This window comes from Perognathus longimembris, chromosome 5, assembly GCF_023159225.1.
Source record: "Perognathus longimembris pacificus isolate PPM17 chromosome 5, ASM2315922v1, whole genome shotgun sequence".
NCBI classification, from domain to species: domain Eukaryota; kingdom Metazoa; phylum Chordata; class Mammalia; order Rodentia; family Heteromyidae; genus Perognathus; species Perognathus longimembris.
This window is the reverse complement of record NC_063165.1, coordinates 41,311,283-41,333,861: the sequence shown is the minus strand read 5'-3', so window position 1 is coordinate 41,333,861 and position 22,579 is coordinate 41,311,283. Positions and strand designations below refer to the sequence as shown.

At 43.9% G+C, this 22,579-nt stretch overlaps 2 protein-coding genes across 4 annotated transcripts in view; one reads left to right on the top strand and one right to left on the bottom strand.

The window, feature by feature from the left end:
* Positions 1-4,862, top strand: part of Ccdc191 (coiled-coil domain containing 191) — a 72,182-nt gene extending 67,320 nt beyond the window's left edge. For both annotated transcript variants that reach the window (XM_048346646.1, XM_048346645.1), the window contains 2 exons: positions 246-391; positions 3,631-4,862. In XM_048346646.1, coding sequence (XP_048202603.1) covers positions 246-391; positions 3,631-3,775 — 291 coding nt within the window. In that variant the 3' untranslated portion in view covers positions 3,776-4,862. The remainder of the gene's footprint in view (positions 1-245; positions 392-3,630) is intronic.
* Positions 4,863-6,052: 1,190 nt separating this feature from the next.
* Positions 6,053-20,957, bottom strand: Zdhhc23 (zinc finger DHHC-type palmitoyltransferase 23). 2 transcript variants are annotated; one of them, XM_048346644.1, is made up of 5 exons: positions 20,851-20,957; positions 20,047-20,320; positions 14,508-15,218; positions 12,348-12,506; positions 6,053-9,724 (listed from the first exon to the last, which is right to left on the bottom strand). In XM_048346644.1, exons 2-5 carry the CDS (start codon positions 20,187-20,189, stop codon positions 9,457-9,459), a joined length of 1,281 nt encoding a protein of 426 aa, XP_048202601.1. In that variant the 5' UTR covers positions 20,190-20,320; positions 20,851-20,957; the 3' UTR covers positions 6,053-9,456. The 2 variants fall into 2 exon arrangements, with proteins under 2 accessions (XP_048202601.1, XP_048202600.1); XM_048346643.1 differs by having other exon boundaries at positions 12,348-12,515; positions 20,851-20,954.
* Positions 20,958-22,579: the final 1,622 nt, after the last annotated feature.

Below are 22,579 nucleotides of genomic sequence, written 5' to 3'. Positions count from 1 at the left end.
AGTGATTTTATTAGAAACCTACCCCTTCAATCTTATTCCTGGTCTCCTCCTCTGGCTCTGTTATTTGCATTATACATTACACAGAATGTTATGTTAGCTACCATGTTATCCTCTTTGTGCTTCTGGTGTCCTTCATTCCTTTACATGGTGTGTTTCTGTTTTAGTCTTCTCTTGTTCAGACTGTTGATTTGCTCTAACTTTTTGTCTTCTAATAGCACTTTTCTCATTTCTATTCTTGTCTCCAGTATGTGACTGAGCTGGAGGAGGAAATAAGAAAACTTAGTGCAAATTTCCTTCTGAAGAAGATTTTGAGGGCCTGGTTCACCACCATGTGGGAGGCGAAGATGGATTCTCAGAGCAAGCACGAGGCTGCGGTAGCACATTATCACAGGTGAGGTTCAGATCACAAAGGAAAGCTCACTGACTTCCCAAATGCTATATCTTCTTCTGCAATGTCTAAAAAGATGAGGTGAAGCTAGGAGAGCAGGGCCTCACAAGGCAGGACGGGAGTGCCAGCTTCCCCACCCACTACATGGCTGGGAGCAACTAAGTAACCCCCCTCCCCCAAGTTTCCTATCTTCAAATTGAGAAGGAAGCAGCCTGCCTCTCCATTTCACAGAGACTGGCAAGAGCATCAAAGCATGAAACACGCCTAAGCAAGTGGGAATCTTTAGTGATACCTTCAGGTTCTGAACTCTAGTGTGCTGTGTAGAAGCACCACCCCTTTTCTCATTCCCTTTACATTCATTCTACTTGCTTTGTTTTCATTTCTTTGTATGTTTGCATATATATGCATTCATTCCTGGTCTTGAAATAATTTTATTTTGTTACCTTAGGATGCCCACTCCTAACAAAAACTGCTCATCCTTGTTTAATTTTCAGGTATTGGAAATCAGTGGGCTGAGAACAGATAAACAAGTTGATTATAATTTTGTTGGAATTAAAATAAATTTGCAGTAAGTGAAGGTATTCAGAGGACTTGCCAATGAAGAAATAAAGCTTTAGAGTACAAAGGATAAGAGTCAATGTCCATGTGACCCTGAACAAATCATCATTTGAAGCTTCCCCATTCCTCTCTTAAAGAGTAAAGTTAACAACAGAACCTATCTTTGGGGTTGTTGTGAAGACATGAACAAAGGGACTGAATAAATGAACCGTGTGGCCCATCAGAATAGCTGCTACATTTTGAATGTAGTCACTGTAAATGTATTACTGTTAAGCATCCTCCTTGCTTGCCTTGTACCCAGATTGAGATTCATTTGGGGCTTTCACATAAAGCATCTCATCTGATCACAGTCACCAGGGATAGGGCAGATGCCATGATTTCTGTTTTCAGGGAAAGAAACAAGCTATTCAGGCATGTAGGTGAATTGCCTCACGTGTGCAGGTAACTCATGCCAGCTCCCTGGCCTCCATTCCAGGTTTTCTCACTCCAAAACATCCTCTTCTTCATCCATCAGTTAATTTTCCTAATTTGCCATCATTTATAATTATTAAAACCTAATATTGAGACAATAGAATCACTAAGAAATAAATTCTCAGCTGGGATCTACTTTATAAAAGGTATTCCTGTGACTTTATCTCTTCCCACTCTGTTCCTTGCTCATACATCCCTGCCCTTAGGCCTTCTATCCTGTTTCTCAGACACACAAAGTTCCCTCTGCTTCAGGGTATTCTCCCATGGCCTGATCCTTCACCTTCCAGTTCTCTTGAATGTCACCTACCTGACCAGCCCACTTCTATCATTGTCTACCCCTCCACCTGTCCTATTTCAGTAGAATAAAAGGGGCTAAAAGTAGAACCCAGAAGACTGGAATGTGACCAGCAGAGAGAAGATATGACTAGCAGGCAAGAATGGGAGAGAGGACCAAGCACTGGCAGTGAGCCCTTGAGAGTAAAACTAGAGGTTGCAAATGGTGGAATAATGGATACAAATTGAAAGCAATGAAGCAGTTCTGTTCCTTGGAGGCTCTTATTAAAAGTAGTATTTCCACCAACAAAAATCATCAGTATCCAAAACATTAACTAACCAATAACCATAAAAATTGAGCACTGAAATATATTCCAGTACTTTGTTAGCTACCTAAGAAGCCATAACAATCACATCCCTTTCTCTAGCTTGAAAATAGATTTAATTATTTGGTACTATTTTTTTTTCTTTTTGTGGGGGAGGGAATGATGACTTTTGAATTCAGGGCTTTGTGCTTTGCTAGTGGGGTACTCTCCTGCTCAGGCATATATCTCCAGTCCTTTTTTTGCATCAGATTTTTTTTTTTTTTTGCCAGTCCTCGGGCTTGAACTCAGAGCCTGGGCTCTGTCCCTGAGCCTCTCTGTGCTCAAAGCTAGCACTGTACCACTTGAGCCACAATGCCACCTCTGGCTTTTTCTGTTTATATGGTGCTAAGGAATCGAACCCTGAGCTTCATGCATGCTAGGTAAGTGTTCTATCTCTAAGCCATGTCCCCAGCCCTGCATTGGTATTTTTGAGATAGAGTCTTACTTTCCACCTGGGCAGGTACTTGGACTGCAGTCCACCTATTTATGTGTCTAAGGAAGCACATAATCACATACTTCCATATCCAGTTATTGATCAAGATGAGGTCTCACAAACTTACTCCTAGGCTGGCTTCAAACTATGCTTTTCCTTATCTCAGCCTCCCAAATGGCTATGATTACAGGTGTGAGCCACCAGTGCCCAGCTTTACCTCACTTTTCTTTCAATGATGTAACTCTTTCTATGATCACACACACACACACACACACACACACACACACACAACTTTGCCTTACTCAAGATGTGCTGTGTTCTGGGAAATTCTTTCCTTTGAATGACTGAAATTTTCAGGCATCCTACCCTTCAAAAGCCTGAGACCCTTCTTACTCTCAGCCCAGGTTTCCACGAGTGCTTCTCTCCTCTGCTGTTCAGTTGAACTGCTTCCTTGAGGGACCACATGGCTCATCACAACATCCCTGGTGTCCAGTGGAAGTGGACACTAATCTGTTGCAACAGCCATGTGTGCTTCCCTGCAACAGCAGAGCCCCTCGGCTTCCTCAGGGTCCTCTCTAACTGTGCTAACACAACACCATGTTAGGCTTGTGGTTTTTTGTTTTTTTCTTACTTGCAATTCCAGACTGGTTGTTGTCGGAGGTTACAGCCAGCTTTTAAAATAGATCTAAGCACTGGAGCCTCGATATCTTGAACAGTCATGCTCAGCTTGTAGTTTTCCATCATCTTTACCCAGGGCCGGTGGCTGCCCCCATCCTTGACAGAACCACTGATTCTGGCTTTAGGTCTTGTGTGGAGCCCGTGATCAGATCAACAGGGAAGTGTCTCACACCTAGCATTATCTGCAGAGGCTGTGCTGCTCCATTACCTCCTCACGGAAGCCTTCCCTGATTACAGTCACAAACAACCTCCTCTTCCATCACCCCCTCCAGAACTTGCAATTCCACACAAAATCTCTCACAGTCTGAATGTCTTGTGACTTCAGTACCTTCTACATGTTTCATTCACCTGAGAATTGTTTTCATGAAGTTTTAAATGTCTTCTAACTGGGATGGGAATTCAGCTCTTCCTTAGCACTGTACTTTTTCTCACCCAACTCCTCCCCCCTCCCTTTATTTTTAAAGGAAGATTCTCAGCAACACATTTCAGACATGGCAAGAGTTCAGAAAATGTATGAAAGAGGAAAGAGTGAAAGAAGAAAGGCGAGAGAAGCTCCGCAGGAAGGTTGCTGAAATCCTTCCAGATTTCCAGATGCTGACCCCATCATGACCAGGACTTGTACCAGCAACTCAGTGCTCGGCCCTTGAGTCAGATGTCTTTGCCTGGAAGACAGACCTGGAAACAGACCACATTGCTCAGGATGTAAAATCTTGACTGATCCAGAATGAGTAACTATCTGTCGTCTCCATCCACATGCCCACATCCATACCTGTATCTGCTCCATTTTCTGAGGCATTTCTTAGAGCAGAATTTATATTGACAATGTATTCTCCCTTCTTGGATTTCTCCTGGCTTACTAGTTATTCACTGTATAGCATTTATCACAGTGGGATCGTGCAAAGTAATGTTCCAGAGCACTGCTGTTCAAATATGTCGTGTATATTTTTAGTGATGTAAACGTTAAAAAAGGACAAGTGTTAGGCCTTGCCTTGTGAAGGAAAGTATGTCCTTTGGCTTCATGTGAATTTGGGGGAAATGTAATCTTAAGTACAAAAAGCAGTAAGTACTTACACACTGGTGCTGATGGTCAGTGTTCTCACACCCATGTCACAAGCACTCTACCAAATCATTCCTTTTGACCAAACCGGATGGCAGACTATCTATCTAAAGTTATTCTACACAGCCCCAGAGGGCCAGCAGCTGATCTCAGAGAAACTAGGGCACCAAAGACACTCTACCTTGCTAAGCATGGAGGAAATTCCACAAGCTAATAATAACTCTTATCAAAGACAACTCAGCAACTCATTAAAACGTCCCTGTTCCCAACTACACTTCTAAATAATCCACTCCACTCAGGTTGGTCTAGATATTGAAATGCTAACCCTGAATTCAAAGAATATTTTTTTTATCTTTAAAATGCTACACAGATATAAAACACACTTTTGTTTACCCGCTAGGAAAATCATTTTTATTTGAAAATACAACAATTCAAATAGTCCATATACACTGATGTGGTAAAATAAGAAAGATCCTTTAACCCTGAGATAACTACTTTTATCCAATATTGGAAATCTGACTGGTAACATAAAAATTCCGGGGTTCTTCAAGAGAATGTGCTTGATCCTGTCTCATACTTCCTAGAGGGATTTTCCTTAAGTAAATACGTCAAAGGCCTAAATAAATGCCAGAAGCTTTCCATTTTCTTTCTTTAATTTTATCTTTATTTCCCTTCCAGTATCAAACTGGAAGTTGAATCTTTCACAGTCCATACTCTAACTGGGCCAGCAAGGCAGCCAGACTTTACCTGCAAACACGATAAAAGGAAATCATTTTGAAGCTCTCTCACTCAACTGTTGTGAAGAGGCCATGGTGTGAAACATGGCTGCTGTCATGTTGCTGGAATAGGCAGATTCCTGAAGCTGGGAAAATCACCACCCAGTGAAGGGCCAGGGCCAGCTGCACAGCACAAGCACAGCAGGGCAGCCAGGGGGCAGCACTGCTCCCAGGTGGGGTTTTCTTAGAGTCAAAGATTATAGCTCAGGGGCAAAGCTCTAATCTAGTAAGTGCTACACCCTGGGTTTGATCCCTAGTACCAAAAAAAGAAAATACAAGGACAAGATTTTAGAAGATTCAACAAGAAAGAATGTTTTCCATAAACAAAGCACTTTATTTTCCATTTAAACAGTTCAGACACAGTACATTATTTTACACAAATGGAAGTAATTTGTAAAATCTCCATTTAAAAGGCCTTGTGTCTGAGTCTGAGGTGGTAAGAGGCTGTGAATACAAGTATAAAAACAGTGCAAAATGTCTAGCCCGCAGCCTCCAGCTTGGCTTCCAACACTGTCTGTAATGTTGGTGGGCCAGTTCAGATATTGAATGTAATATTAGGTAAACATTCCTGTGTTTCCTTTAATCCGATCTCAGACCCAGACATGAAATCAAATGAAAGGACCCACCACCCTAATAACATAACCATCAAATCACCTGGACCATGTGGTCACTAGCTGACATCACGACAGTGTGGCATGGAATCTCACTAGCGGCCTCACCTGAAGACATAACAGATGGAAGTCAACACTAGCTCTCGTTTTGAAGCTTTAGCGCAGACTGGCTGTGATTTTTAAAGCTTTGTCTTTTAAATATGAATATCTAAAGGTGTTAAGTATCTTCCAGAAGGCTAACATACTTATTAATAAGTCACAACCTTAACTTGGAGATATTCAAAGCCTAGAAGAAACTGGTCTCTTGGAGCCATCCACGTTTTGGCGTGCTGCTGTTCCTACGGGAAAACACTTTGTGCTAGCTTAAGTCTAGATAACTGTTAGCAAGGATTAAATTTAGCTGATGCTGAAAAATAATTTTACTTCGATCATAAGAGACATTCACAAGAACATACTGAATTTTATTCTGTATGAAGTTTCGCATGGCTTTCATTCTCTCCTGCGTCGCCTTCGCAGTGTTTAATATAAGATGCACAATTGTCGAGATGCTGCTGACACGCCAGATGCCAGGCAGGTGCCTCCAGCAGAAGTCTTATCATCCACTGCTTGTTTGAGAAAATTCTACTCTTCAAAATGCAGGGTACTAAAATATGGCTACAAGGAAGTTAAGTTATACAAACCTACTCATCCAGTGTAAAGGGACAACTCTTAAGTTTCACAGATATGAAGCCGGTTGGAACTGTGCTTCTAGATGCTGTATTTTTGCTCCAGTTAGTTGAGCTTCATAATACAAAACTAATGTCTTACTCAAAGGGAGTAAAGTCTGTTAAGCATATGATCAGTATTATGCAGAATCTTACTGGCATTGTGTTCTCTGGCAGTAGAAGATTCTAGTAGAGAAAATTTTCTCTTACTAAAACTATTATCAGTACCAAGGACCATTGCATAAGAGAATGTTTACAATGATCTTTCTTCTAGGTAGGAAGTACAATGGAAGACGACAAGAAAACCCTAGTTACCAAGAGCTAAGAGCTATAATATACTAAACACAAATGTGTATCTGAAGCAAAACAAGCAGCATGTTGTCACAAAAGCACATAAAAAGGCTTTGCTTTGGCAGCAGAGTAACCTATCAGAGGTGTGGTCAAGTCTGCTCATGTCAGGAGCACCTAGCCAGAACCACAGAGAACTTAAAAAGTATCCTTAGAGAAACTCCTGATATTGAAATGTTCCCTTTTCATGCAACCCTGATCCTTCATCTTTCTCTTCTCCGACTTCCCCAGCAAAGTACACAATGGGTAGCCATAATGTCAGGATATAATGGCTCCTTCGTTAAGCTCCATTTCCAGTGTGCTTCCTAACACAGAGGCTGAAGATGTGGAGTGAGAGACAGGGACCTGCTTGTTTGAAATCACATGGGGAAGGGGTACCTTGTTTCTAAACCTCAGTGCAGTTTACACTTCTACCACCTATGTTTCTCAAGGACAACCCATTCACAGAGGCCTAATCCCTTCAATGTCTCCCAAGTCATGTCTTGTCCTCTGGAGAGAACCAAGGTCTGTAGCAAGTAATTCCCGATCATGAGAAGGGTAGGATACAACAAGGATGCCTTACAGGAGCACTGCTCACGGACAGCCCTGTTTCTGCTGCTCTCTTAGGTACACACACTTCAGCAGGCTGAACACCAACACTTCTACAGGTTTGAGCTTCCTTCTGTGACAAGTTCTCAATGAGCCATGCCACTGTATGTCCCCTCCCAAGTGAGGGAAACTTGAAGTGCCCCATCCAGGTGACTGCTGACATCATTCCCAGTGCTCACCAGTGACTCTCGGCCTCTGTACTAGTCATCCTCACATCACACTTGGATTGTTATTAAAGATTTGACAAGCTGTAATTGCTGACTAGTGTTTCTATGAATTTTATGATCAATTGCTAGACAAGAGTTTGTTCTATAGCTGGCATTTTAGAGACATGAACACTACCAATTTCTGCCCACATACACTATCCTTGACATCGTTGCTATCATTCTTATCTAAAACCTACAGCAGCAGAAATTAGTACTAGCGGAGCCAACTTTAATTCTAATGAATATCTGACTTTGGTCCAGGGAGAGAGGGCATCACTGCAGAAACCACAGCATCTGCCCACATCCCCAGGCTTGTTCTTGGGCTCATCCCAGTAGAATATGAAGCCTATCACTTATTAAACAATCCCCCTCCGGGGAGAGCAATGACAAGCCTGAATGAAAACATGGCAACTGTCTTAAGGACAGAGAGCATTGATGGAGAGACTGAGAGTGACAGTAGCTGCCAAAGGCAGAAATGCACTAAGTATTAGTATTTCCTCAGCATTTATAAATAGAATATGCACAGAATGATGGAAAAAGCTACCAATATTTCCCCTGTATTTAACAGCAGGCCAAGGCAAATTTAAGGACTCATGAATTATCTTTGGGATTACATTAGAGTATGTGTAGAACACCAAACATTTCAAGATGTCTTCCCTGTCTGAACCTGACCCATTCTATAGAAGTACTTAGTCTTTCACATTGTTCAGTTTTGATATGTATTTAAGGAAGCAACGTTGTATTTGGGGGAAGAGCAAAGGGAGAACAATGATTACTGGGAATGAGGGATACCCTGTTTTTTTCTCTCCTAGTGACACACATGTATGTAGGAAGGGTGAATGAGAAGAAATGTGCAAGGAAAATGGGAAGGTATCAATTCCTTAGAGAAAGTTCATGCCAGAATAATGTGAATGCCACACACTGAGTTTTGCAAAACTGACATAATTTGAAATACTTATAGGAATAATAAAAAAATCAAGCCCTTGATATTAACATCCCCACCCAGAAAAGAAAGTAAAGTGTTCTCATACGAAATGTCTATTCCTCTTCCAGCCACTGCCACAAGTGTGCTAGCACCTTACCAGGTGAAACATGGAAAGAGAAGAAAAAAAATCAGTGCTTGCTTGAGTTAGGCACAGGAAAAACAGAAACACATACAAAAGTAATAAATGTAAGAACCCCTTATCTAAACTCCCAACTACTATGTATTACACTGGTCATTTTTATCACTACTATAATTGTCCTTTGAAGATCAGATGATTAGCATCAAACCATCTAGTTGTCACCTCCCTTTGTGTGAGTATTAATGTCCAATACTAAAGGACAAAGTCCCATAGCTGTACAACATGGTGTATGCTGAAAACTGATTATCAACGATATAGGCTGGAATATTCTGACCTACAACCTTTTTCTTCAGTCTAGGATTTTCCTAATAATACTTGCCTCTGGTGCCTGTGGGTACTTGAGTTGCCTTATGGTACTTCCCACATCCTTCATTTGACGCTCATGTGACCATCGTGCAACCCTTCCCACGGCTCTATGAGGTAGCCAGGGAAGGCAGCCGTATCCACATGACAGATGAACCTGAGACTCGGGAAAGTGACACCACCGAGGGTCACATGGCTATTAAGAATTGAAAGAGGGACTAGAAACTATCCTAATCCAAAACTCTTTCCCCCATATGAATGGACAGGAATTGCTTCTATCAATTTGTGCATTAGCAATCCACATCCTTTTCAACTTCCAGTGGCTGAGTCAATAAAGTGCCTGGAAAAGGAATGGCTCTCATTTTACTGCTTCAATATAAAAATCTTGTGGAAGTTATGAAGTCAGAAAAATTGAATTTCTCTCCAGTCTGGTCTCCAAACCTGAGCATGGCCCAATAATGCCTATACGAAAAGGGGTGGGGGGAGGATGAACACACGCCCTGCGTAGACACTGAAGTGTACAATGGATAGGAACAGAGGGAAGAGCTATCCACCGGAGCCACGGAAGGCACTTCAGACAATGTCCTCAGCAGGGTGGGGGCAAGAGTGTGTACCCAGGGTGGAGAACTGGTGCCAGTTCCGCAGGAAGCCCCTGTTGTACTGGCCTGTGTCCACAATGAGCCCACAAAGAAGGCGACGCCCGGTCTTCTGCCGGAGGGCCTGCTGGACTTCCCTCTCGGTCACGTTGTAGCTGATGTTGATCAGTTGGATCAGGAAGATGTAGGCCATGCCTGCTGTGATGATCACACAGTACCACACGCAGGTGAAGGACAGAGCTGAACTGGGAGGAGAGAAGGGCCAGTCAGGCATGCTGTCACCTGTGTCACGTGCAAAAATCACTGTACATTTTATACATTTTTTTAACCTACTAAGGACTTCCTAACTGGAATATACCCTACTCTCTTCAGAATGTCAGTAACCAGCTTAACTTACAAGAACATGTTCTGTTTTATTTTTTAATTATTGGTCCACCTTTTTATATTATGTGATAGTAGAATGGCACTTGTTATATATATACACATAGATATACACATATAATTTTTTATCTACTACGCAACCAGTACAGTGCCTGGCATAATGATGCTTAACATCTGTTTGTTGAATAAATGGGTAATTCCTAAATTATATCTAATGTATGAGAAAACAAAGGTGCCAGGAGGTTGCTATAAATGTCTTCTAAGAAGCTGCAGATGGGAACCCAGGAACAAGGCTTAAAGTTATCCATCTCCATTCTTTCTCAGCCTAATGTTGAATGAGCACAAAAAGAAAACTGCCAAGACTCCTAACCCTGAAAGAAATAGAGGAGCCACAACATTTCAAACCTGGATTCCTATAAAGACAAATGGAATGACAGAGGGCAAGAAAGCTCCTTTTCAGGCTCATCATAATGAGACTCAGGAGGGGATGCAGACAAGCACAATCAGGGCCCATGGACTGTGTTCAAGTTAACTGGAAACATTTGCACAGAACCTGTAAAGCTGAAAGGACCTCAAAGATGATTAAACCTCTAATCCTCACCATAAAGATGAAGTGACATGAATCACACCTCATGGAGCACACAGACACCTCTGCTTTTAGGACACTTATCACCCACAGTGTTGATCAAGAGTTTCACAACTAATGCGCTCCATGTGTCTAGAAAAGAAAATCACCCTGAGAGAGACTATTTTGATCATGCCCATAAATGTCACCAACTATGCTAATATGGAGCTCTGTTCCCAGACTAGTAAAAACAAATTTCACACCAAGGTAGTAGGGAGAGAAAGCAGTAATGGTTCTGAAAATGAAGAGTGAGCAGAAAGCACAGGACTGAACCACAGAGAGTAGGGAGCACGGCCGAGGAGCGGGAACAGAGGACACCGCCTGGAGGTGCCCAGGGAGAGGGTGATGGGACCATCCTGAAGAATCTGTTTCTGCCACTACATGGAAATCTCTATACAAATGGGTCCCCATCTAATAGTTTCTAAGGAAGCTTTGACCTCTCTAAGTAGGGCAATAATCACTAATCTCAATTTAAGAAAATCCTTGGGAGGTTAAACTGGAAAGAAAGCTTATAGAGATGGTAAGACATTCTTGAAAAGGTCCTGTTGCTCCCTGGGTAGGAAAGTGATCACTTGACTCTAGAAGTCCCTGACTAAGCCTCACCTGTTTGTAAAACACTGGTTCAGCACTTGTGTCTGTGTGTGTGAGGATGTGTGTATGTGTGCATGCGCTGATCCTGGGGCTTGAATTCAGGGCCTGGGAGCTGTCCCTTTCACTTAAGGCTAGTGCTTTACCACATAAGCCACAACTCCACTTCCAGCTTTTCAGTGATGTACAGAGAGGTTACAGTTTCATACGTTAGGCCTTGGGTACATTTCTTGTACTGTTTGTTACCTCCTCCTTCATTCCCCCTCCCCCTTTCCCTCTCCCCCCAAGAGTTGTTCAGTTGGTTTACACCAAATGGTTTTGCAAGTATTGCTTTTGGAGTTGTCTTTTTATCCTTTGTCTCTCAATTTTGATATTCCCTTTCACTTCCCTCGTTCTAATACCAGTATATACAGTATCCAGGGTACTCAGATGAGATACAGTAATAGCGAGGCGACAACCACAGGAAGAGGATTTGAGAGGATCATCAACAATAGAAGCTATAGTTTCACATGGCATGTTGAAAGTAATTACAACAGTGATATAACTGATATAACAATAACAGTGATATAACAGTGATAGAACTCCATAACATGGAGTTCATTTCACTTAGCATCATCTTATGCATTCATAAGGGCATAGCTCTTAGGCTCTTGTGATCCTCTGCTGTGACTTGCCTAAACTTGTGCTAATTATTCCCTATGAGGGAGACCACAGAGTCCATGTTTCTTTGGGTCTGGCTCACTTCACTTTAGTATACGTTTTTCCAAGTCCTTCCATTTCCTTATGAATGGGGCAATGTCATTCTTTCTGATAGAGGCATAAAATTCCATTGTGTATATTGGTACCTCACTTTCTAAGGGCCAACTATCCTTTGATATGTCCCTACAAAAATACACATACACAATGTTGTTGGCGTTGTTTGGGATATGCAGCAATTCTCATTCCATGTCCTACTTTTTTTTTTTTTTTTTGGCCAGTCCTGGGCCTTGGACTCAGGGCCTGAGCACTGTCCCTGGCTTCTTCCCGCTCAAGGCTAGCACTCTGCCACTTGAGCCACAGCGCCGCTTCTGGCTGTTTTCTGTATATGTGGTGCTGGGGAATCGAACCTAGGGCCTCGTGTATCCGAGGCAGGCACTCTTGCCACTAGGCTATATCCCCAGCCCCCATGTCCTATGTTTTGACTGACTCCCAACCTAGCCTCAAATAACAACTTGATAATGGCAGTATTAATTACCACTTTGCCAAGCCTCTGGACTATGGGATCCACATCTCACCTGTGATTTGCATAAACTCCAGGACAATAGAAGAGAGCTATGAAGACACTTCTATCTCTACAAATGGTGTCCAAGGTCAGCATTATCCCGTAAACAGAAGTGAGCAGGAAGATCAAAAGGGCAAGTATAAATGCTTGATGATTCGATTCTCCAACGCAGCTATTTATCCTCAAAACAGCATAAAGGAAAGAAAATCAAACATTTTAAAAAGTTCTTTATATAACTCACAAAATAAATAAGAAAGCTTTAAAACTGGGATGGTGTGAATTTTAATTATTTAAAAGGTCAATTTTAGGGAATTAAAGGTACTGAGGCATACTTCTCAAATGCTTCTCGGAATACGTCTCTGCTCTTTTCAAAGTGGGAATCATTACCATTTAGTTTAAGGACATACTAGGTCAAAAGCAGAACCTTGCTAAAACTCAGATTAGACTAGATAGATTTCACGTGTTTTTTTAGTGTTAGGCATTGAACCCAGGGCCTTGCAAGAGTTAGGCAAGAACTCTATGTGCTCTAATGCTGATCTACATCCACAACACCTCTTCCTTTTTTTCTTTCTTTTTTGGCTGAGACTAGAACTCAAAACTTGGTACCTAACTCACTCATTGGCTGGCACTCAACCAACTGAGCAACACTTCCAACCCCAAAAGTGTTAGTTCTTTTTTCCTAGTTCTCAGAACTAGAAATATTCCTAAATATTAATAAAGTCTACTACCAGGCCCAGAAGGGAGTTAACATTGTCATCACTGCTGAAGAATTACAGCAGAGTTGTGAAAACTTTTGAAAGTCAAGAAGTATTGTTACAGTATAAGAAAATACATGGTAGAGGCTGGGAATATGGCCTAAGTGGTAGAGTGCTTGCCTCGCATACATGAAGCCCTGGGTTCGATTCCTCAGCACCACATATATAGAAAAATCCAGAAGTGGCACTGGGGCTCAAGAGGTAGAGTGCTAGTCTTGAGCAAAAAGAAGCCAGGGACAGTGCTCAGGCCCTGAGTTCAAGATCCAGGACTGGCAAAAAAAAAAAAAGACATGGTAGCTATATGAGAGCCACAAATATTCAAACTATAGAAGACAACATGATATATATGCTATTTGTCAGGCAAATATAGTTCTGTGATGTAGACATGTACACAGCAGGTGTACAGGCTGTGTTTCTCCTGCTTGCTCTGCACTCCAGGATGCTCTGTTGGCCAAGGCTCCATCGAGGAGGCTGTCAGGCCCTGTGCAAACCAAGGTTTGGGAAATGGACCAACTCTCATACACATGTACACACATGCCATAGGAATAAGTGATGAAGGCAAAGAAGTAAAATATCTGAAAATTAAAACACCTGTTTTCTCCTGCCTCCTCCTTGCCACCACAAATTATACTCATAAACTGACATGTTGAATTGAAACCCATTTGCACAACTTCTTAAAGATAACTTTTTAAAAAATTAAAGGACACAGGGCTGGAAATATGGCCGAGGGGTAGAGTACTTGCCTTGCACACATGAAGCCCTGGGTTTGATTCCTCAGCACCACATATACAGAAAAAGCCAGTAGTAGTGCTGTGGCTCAAGTGGTAAAGTGCTAGCCTTGAGCAAAAAGAAGCCAGCAACAGTGCTCAGGCCATGAGTTCAAGCCCCAGGACTGGAAAAATTAAAGGACACAGAAACAGTGGGACAAAGGGTGATCTAATTCAGCAGTGATACTCACTAAAAACTATGTTGGAAATGAACTATACAACTTGCGGGGAGAGAGACTGGGAGGGGAAAAAATACTGGGAGAAAATGAGGGAGGAGGTGACACTGTTCAAAAGGAAATGTACTCATTACCTGACTTGTGTAACTGTAACCCCTCTGTACATCACCTTTACAATATGTTTTTTAATTAAAGGAAAAGATAAAAAAATTCAAAAGAAAATTGGAAAACAACAAAAAAAACCCATCCATGCGTTTCTGCTTTTCTCCTTCAGGAAATGACTGAAGGAAGTACTGCTTGTGAAATTCAAGAAACTCAAGACTACATGGGAATATCCTAGCAGCCTCCAAATATCTACAAGGTGGGAAGCTGGGAAGGAGAGAAATGTTAGGATAGCATGGAGGAAGATCAAATATGGCTACAGAACTATATGTGAGTTGACACTTTCCAAGGCTTCTACACTTTTCCAACATACCAGACACAATGATGATCCATTCTCCTCACACAGATGCCACAGATGCGGCAATGCCAAGCCCGAGCAGGTCTCACCAGCTGACACTTAGCACACCAGTCCTCCTTTGCCTTGGTGGGGCTTCCAGCCACCATGCGGGAGGAGCCGGCAAGCTCATCCTTTGGCATGCGATTGTTGAGACTTCTGGATGCATCTGCTCCAGGGAACCCTTTGGTCTGCTCCTGCCCTTTTTTGTTCAGGCATTCGATTTGGCTACTGCTTATGGATTTGTCATTGCTTGCGGAATTGTTGAGGTAGCCTGGATTCTTCTTGGCTCTGTACAAGGCGAAGAGTATCAGGAATAACCCGCAGGTAAGAACAGCCAGCTGAGTGGGCCCCACGTGCCCTTTGGGGACCACCTCCCTCAGAAACACATAGTACATGTAGCCCAGTGAGAACAGTCCAAGGCTCAGGAAAAACAGAGTCTGTTCTTTCCTTCTGTGAGTGAGGTAGTAATACCACAGTGCCAGCACAGGCAGGGAGGTCAACACCACTACCCCCAGCAGGAAATGCCAGGAAGCCACGTGAAGGAAGACAGGCAGAAGGACAAGTGGAGGAATGATGCTAATGTTAACTTTTTTGGCTCCTCGAAGCCAAGGAATTCGGAGGCGATCAGAAATTGTATCCATGATTCTTTCACAAGTCTCGGGCTGCACTGATTTACAAGTAAGCCATCTATTCAGAAAGAGCACAAAGAAAAGGCACTTCATATGGATTTGTTGAACTAAAACCTGCAGAGCACTGAACACTAAACAGAAGAGTAAATGATAAAAGGAACCAAAAGCCAAGCATTTATTTCCATACTACTAAACATGAGCTTTTTCAGATTCGTGTGTCATTTTTAAGAATAGGGACAAGAAGATAATATTTAGGAAGTTAACAGTCAGGATTAGTCTTTGAACAAAAGCATAAGCATGTAATAAGTATACAAACATACTCCATACAAATAATGTTTAGATCTGAATGGGTGTATGGTCCAAATAATCAAGAAAATCACAACCTAGTCATGTGACAACATGGGAATTCAGAACATTCTAAATAAATAAATAAATGACAAGGCAACAAAAATCAATAAACTTTTTCCCCTCTTTCTCTTTTTCTTGTGCTGGTCCTTGGGCTTGAATTTAGGGCCTGGGTGCTGTCCCTGAGCTTTTTTGCTCAAGGTTAGTGCTCTACAATTTGAGAGATAGCTCCACTTCTAGCTTTTTGGTGGTTAATTGGAGATAAGAGTTTCACAGACTTTCCTACCTGGGCTGGCTTCAAACCACCATCCTCAGATCTCAGACTCTGGAGTAACTAGGATTACAGGCATGAGTCAGTGGTGCCCAGCTCAATGAACTCATATGAACAAAAGTTACAAGGAGAACTCAGAAGAGGGTGACTATTTTTGGGTGAAGTCATCAGGAGTTTAGTGGAAAAGTGATATCTGAGTTTTACCACAGTGATTATAACTAATAAATGCTAATGCATTTATTTACATGAGAGGTTAAGAAAGGGAAAAAGGTCTCAACAGTGAAGGAAAATTGGTGTAAACCTGTCTTGAGCCCAAGGAATAAACCAGTCTAACAGGAGCATGAGTCTGTATAAGACTACCAGTCAAGCACCAGTGACTCACTCCCATAATCCTAGCCACTCATGAGGCTGAGATCTAAGAATCACGGTCCAAAGTTGGAGACCAAACTAGAATGAATCCAATGACAAACAGTGGTAAACAGATGATGTCTACTGACACTTTTGCAAACTTAGATTATGTTATGGACTGTTTATTTCCTTCAAAGCTCCTGTGAACACCAAATCCCCAACACATTAGTTTGAAGAGATGGGCTGTCACACATGGTGGTACACCCCTGTAATCCTAGCTATTTTGTAGGCTGAAGCAAATGGATTCATTGAGCCCAGCAGTTTCAAAACCAACCAGTGCAACACAGTGAGACCCTATGAAAGAGAGACAGACAGACAGATAGACAGACAGACACATGGAACCTTTAAGAAGTCATTAATTCACGCATGGGAACAGAATCCTCACAAATGGAATTAGTACCCTTGTGAGTTCACTCTTCCCACCATGGACGAATGCAGTAAGAAAGTACCAACTATGAAGCACACAGCTGAGTCTCAGTGTTTTTGTAGAAAGTGGAACTCGAGCTACAGGACTACATATTTGATGGGAGAAATCTCTAAGCAAAGTGTCCGCACCACCAAATGACTTCTCTTGAATGCTTATGGTAAAATGTGAGGTGAGTAATAGCTTTAAAGATAGAATATAGAGCCAGGTGCCAGTGGCTCATGCCTGTCATGCTAGCTACTCAGGAGGCTGAGATCTGAGGATGGTGATTTGAAGCCAGCCCAAGGCAGGAACGTTTGTGAGACTCTTATCTCCAATTAGCCATCGAAAAGCCAAAAGAGGAGTTGTGGCTCAAGTGGTAGTGAGCTAGCCTTGAGTAGAAAAAAAGCTCAAGGACAGCACTCATGCCCTGAGTTCAAACTACAGGACACACACAGAAAAGAAACCCAGGGGCTGGGGATATAGCCTAGTGGCAAGAGTGCCTGCCTCGGATACACGAGGCCCTAGGTTCGATTCCCCAGCACCACATATACAGAAAACGGCCAGAAGCGGCGCTGTGGCTCAAGTGGCAGAGTGCTAGCCTTGAGCAAAAAGAAGCCAGGAACAGTGCTCAGGCCCTGAGTCTAAGGCCCAGGACTGGCCAAAAAAAAAAAAAGAAAGAAAGAAAGAAAAGAAACCCAGATATTTGGAACTTTCTTGGCCTGTCTAGGATAACAAATGAGGAAGTATTTTGGGGAGAGAATATCAATGCATGAATGAGATTAGTAAGGATATGGGCCCTGTGCTATGCATTTAGACAATGGAAGGTTGGCTTGAAGGCACTTCAGACATCAGGGCTTTTCCCATCATAGGCCCAAACATCAGGCCCTTGATGGCAAATGTTTTGATAGAAAAGGCCTACCAGCATCTATGAGACTTCAGGGCTCTCCCTAGCACCACCTCAAGTCTCTGCTCTATGTTTTGGGTCAGTCTTTACACAGTAGCCCCAGGTGTGGCTCTAGTAGCCTAGCTGCAATGAAGGCTGCAGGGGCCTTTAGCCATTCCTCCAAAGGAAATGAGTGGTACACTAAGACCATCCACACAGTGGGCATGCAGCAGGCAGAGCTTTGGGGGCAGAGCTGCCTCCATCTAAATCTCAAAGGATGTCCCAGAGAACCACAAGGCTGAGGTGAAGAACTTCCAGAGGCAAAGCCACTGCAGAGAGCACTCACTAGGGCATTGCCTGGTGTAGCCACTAAGGTGGGGGCAACATAGAGAACCCCCACCAGACTGTGTAGCACAGCCAAGGGGACACAAGGACTCCAGAAAGGCAGAGCCACCAGCATGCAAATAGAGCCAGGCATAACAGAAGAGCTGGAGTGTGGGCCACAGCCTAGCCAAGTTGTGGGGGTGGGAACACTCAGTCTTTAGGCCCAACCATCTGTGTCTGGAAGGTCAGTCAAATATTATCCTCCAGCCACAAAACTTGGTGATTTGTCCTTGCTGAGAAGGACAAATGATACTTCCTTTCCTATGTCTCACTTTTGGAATGGAACATCAATTCTATGCATAGTCCATCACTGTATTTTGGAAGCATGCAACTTGTTATTCAGATTCACAGCTGGGGGAGAACTTGCCTCCTAAGTACTTGTCTCAAGTACCTTATAAATAGTACTTGAGTCTTATCTATATCTGATTTAGAGCTGATTTTAAGTTCAGAGTATGGACTTAAAATGTTTGTGTTCGTGCTGGAACAAGTAAAGACTTGTAAGGATGGTAGGATGGAATAAATGTATTTTGTAACACAAGGAAATGAATGGGGAAGGGGAGGTAGGAATGGAATATTATGGCCTATTCGTGTCCCACCAAGATAGATGCTGAAATCTAATCCTCAATGCAATAGCATTAAAGAAGGGATTTTAGGAGCTGATTTCAGTCAGGATGCTGCTGCTAGTATCCTCATAAAACAAGCCCAGAGGAGGTCAATCATCCCTTTCACCATGGCAAATATAAAGAAGGTGCCATCTTTGAGGAAAACGCCCCCACCATATAGTGAATCTGCCGTCAGCACTTTGATCATTAATTTATGTACTTCCAGAATTGTGAGCAATACATTTCTATATTTTGTTTATAGTATCCTGAGTGGATCAAATCAGAGTAGAGAGGAAAAGTGTAAGAAAAATAACTTTGATGTTGGATAACTTCTTAAAGTAGGACTAGAACTTGGAAGTGAGTGGGAGGTGACCATTCCCAGCAGCAGGGGCAGTGAAATAGTAGAAGCCTATCTCCAGAGGAACAGGTATAGAGAAAGCAGAGCAGAACTCATCGGGCAGACCAGGTCTCAAGGGCTAAGACAAAGAAGAGAACAGAGTTAATGGAAAAGCTGCAGTAATGATACAAGCAGCATCCTTTCTTTCCTTCATTCATTAGCACAAAGTGCTCCGTTTTCCCAGTATGGATTTTAGACCAGGTCTAAAGACCTATATTTACAGCTACCTGTAAAAGAAAAAGACTACGGATATTGTCATTGAAGAATTGCAAAAGGGTCGCAATTTTTAGAAGTCAAGACTACAGTGGCCCCCAAGGAATACTTTCATGGCTAGATTAATGCATGGGGCTTTAAATCAATGATTTGCAATTGCTGTAATGACTTGGAAAAAAAAAGAAGAAATTGTTAGTGGGGAGGAGGTTTCCTATATCCCTATTCTTTCCACATTTGCTTTCCATAGGACAACCTTTTTTAGTATATAATTATTTAGAAAATAGCTAAAAAAAAAAAAACAGTGACTACTGCTTGATGAAACATTGTTTTCATTGATGTTAAATTTTTTCTTCATGAGCAGAAATTTCTATCAAGGAGATGGTGAAAGTAAAGACCAAATACAGTATATGATGGACCACAACCCTGCTTCTGTTCACACTGCAAACAATAAGGAGGAGGTGCATGCCTCTGTCTGGATGTCCTCATCAGAAACAAGGAGTGAACCAACAGAAGGAAAATCATCCCATTCATCACCCCACCACCACCAAGACTCACTGTCAACCAGGCCCAAATATTAGACTAATGAAAGACCACTGAGAAAGCAGGAACTTTCTAGAACTAGTAAATTCATTTTAAATGCAGATTCTGATTGCTTCTATTTTTTAAATGTTTCTCGCCTACTATTCCTTTATCTGTTTTCACCATCCCTTTCTCCCTTTAAATGAAAGATAATATTCAAGTAAACTGAGCCAGACAGACCATTTGCGCATTACTGCGTAATTCTTTATAAAATCATCACACTTGACATTAAAAAAAAACAAACACACAACTACTCAATTTTAGATCCTTGGAAATGGAACCCAGAGCAAATGCTGTGATTCCGATGCGTTCCGAACGGCAGAGCTGAAAGTATTATAATGGTAGTCGTCAAAAGGACCAGTGGGGGTGGGCGTCACCAAGGCATACGGGGTTCTTACCTATCACACCCTTCGTCCAGATCTTGGCAATCACACAAACAAGCAGCCATGTGGTTCTTTTCCCCATTTTGATCTATGTACTCGCAGCAGCACAGGGGCTCCAATTCCGGCTCTTCAGTTTTCTTCTTCTTCACTGGCTTCATACCTGCCCTTCTGTGTCTGCACTTGCACCCGTCACCATCAGGTGTAAGTAGCCCTCAAGTAGGTAAAGGTGGAGAGAACCAGCTCACATCTTGTAAACACCCCACGCTTCCGATGAACGCCAACACCTTAGCTATCACAAGTGAGAAGGAAAGGGGGAAGGGAGGAAAGGGGCCAGTTTTCATCAGGCTGTTTCATGGCCACATTGTGAGGGGGTGGGGGCTCTGGAACCTCCAACCTGCCGGTCTTCACCACCCCTTCCCATCCCGGACAGATGCCGTCTGGGCACTAGCCGTTCCCATGGAGACAAGCGCACGCGGTCCCCGACAGCCCGGAGCGGGGCGGTGGCGTTCACCGGCGGGAGCCGGGCTGGGAGGGGCCGCCGCGGTCCCCGCTCCGAGGCCCGGGGCTATGAAAACTCGCCCTCGTGGTGCGGAGAGAGAGGAAGCGTGGGTTCCCCTGGCACCGCACCGGAAGACGCGCCCCACTAGCCCGTGGTGGTGGTGGTGATGGGATGCCTGCAGCTCCCGGGCTGCCCCGAGGTCGCCGTCCAGCCGGCGGCCACCGCTCCGCGTGGGGCGCGCCCGTCCGGCCCCCACCAAACCGGAGAATGTGGGCGGGCCTCGAGCGCCACCGCACCCCGAGAATGACCTTGGAAGTTACCTGCCCTCCCGACGGAGGCGCGGCCAGGGAGTCGGGAAGGACCGGCTCCTCCCGAGGCGCAGGAACGTTCCCCGATCTCCGCTGCACCGCCGGGAGGGACAGCTGGAATCTCGGGGACCCCCTCCCCACCTCCTCGCCTTCCTTCGATCTGTGTGGCCACGCCCTCGCCACAGCCGCCCACCTGTGACCACGGCGGGCCGGGCGCCACGCGCGCCTCCCGCGGCGCTCCCCGCCGCCTCCCCGCCCGGGGCTCGCCCAGCTCGGCGTGGCAGGTCGGCGCGCGCTTCCGGGTGCCCCGCCCCCGGCGCCGGGGATCCCCGCCCGCCCCGCCGCCCGCACGTGCGCCGCCCTCCGCGCGGCCGAGCTCGCCGGCCAGGCCCCGCCCTCCCTCCGGTGCTGCCTGCCGTCCGGGCGGCGGGGCGCTGGGGTGCACGCCGCACCGCTGCCCGCCAGCCCCTCCGCCCCCCCCCCCGCCGCCGCCCCGCCGCCCCGCAGCCGCCGACGCCTTCGGGGGACCCGAGGTGCAGCTGCGGAGCCAGAAATACAGGGATCCCGAAGATTCCCAACTAGGGGAGACCATGGGCCGGCCAACCTAGTCCGGGCACCTGCAACAGGCTTTGCGGGGTGGGGTAGGGTGGGGTGAGGTCTCCCTTGCGCAATGCCACCTGGTTCCCTCGCTCCCCCCACACGCGCTGACCTTCCCTTGGCCTCGCCGCACCCACTTCCGTGCATTTATCCAACTTGCTCATTCCCATGGATTCTATGAATTCTCCACTCGGCCTCTCCAGGGCTGCTTTGCCAGTACTCTGCATGTGCGGATATGAAATTGCCCTTAGAGTCTTGGATTTTGTGTTTTTACAGAAAATCTTAAAGAATATATAGGCCTGTGTAGGCATTTTAGGGTTTTTGTTGTTGTTGTTATAAAGGTGGTGTACAGAGGAGTCAGGTTTTTCAGCAGAAGAAAAAAAGGGAAGGTATAACTCAGACATTTTGGGTTTTATTGGCATCGTTTACATAACAGGTTCAAATTTTGTTACTTGCTTTCTGCTTACATATTTTTATTTTTAAGTTCTAAGGCAACTTGGATAGTGTTTGAGGTATGACACAAAGTGCAATTTTTTTAGAGCAACCACAAAAATAATCACTGTGAGTGATTATTTTTGTGAAATTAACAGTGTTTCAAGATTATAATAGTCACTTTTACAGCCTTTTGTTTCATAAAATTGCCAATGCCTCCAATCCTCCAAACTTCAGGGAGATAAAATAAATAGTGTCCTTAGGTGAGAATTCAGAGAAACCCATTTTCCTTCAGACAAAGTCAATATTTCATTCCCAACAGACATCTCAAAAATGACTTCAGTGATGCAGGGCTTTGGTGATTGGAAAAGGGGAAAATTTAAAGCTAATAGTTGTTAAAACTATATAATACAATATATGTGTGTGTTCCAGAGAAAAACCGAAGAGGACAAAACAATAAACACTAAACTTTTCCTAACTCTTGAAAAAGTCTGTCTTCAGAAAATGTCTGATTTCAAGTCAGTTCACAAAGTCCTGATTTTCACAAGCCATAAATACAAAAGCCTTTTAAAAATAAAAATAAGGCTGGGAATATGGCCTAGTGGCAAGAGTGCTTACCTCGCATACATGAAGCCCTGGGTTCAATTCCTCAGCACCACATATACAGAAAAGGCCAAAAGTGGCTTTGTGGCTCAAATGGCAGAGTGCTAGC

Excerpts from the sequence above, each read along its gene's own strand:
- Zdhhc23 (XM_048346643.1), bottom strand. The coding sequence starts at position 20,189 with ATGAAGCCAGTGAAGAAGAAGAAAACTGAAGAGCCGGAATTGGAGCCC. Across the intron at positions 12,516-14,507 it reads ATGGATCATCATTGTGTCTG|GATAAATAGCTGCGTTGGAG; the intron begins GTATGTTGGAAA and ends TGCTGTTTTGAG. Across the intron at positions 9,725-12,347 it reads GGAGTTTATGCAAATCACAG|TTCAGCTCTGTCCTTCACCT; the intron begins GTGAGATGTGGA and ends CTCTCCTCCCAG.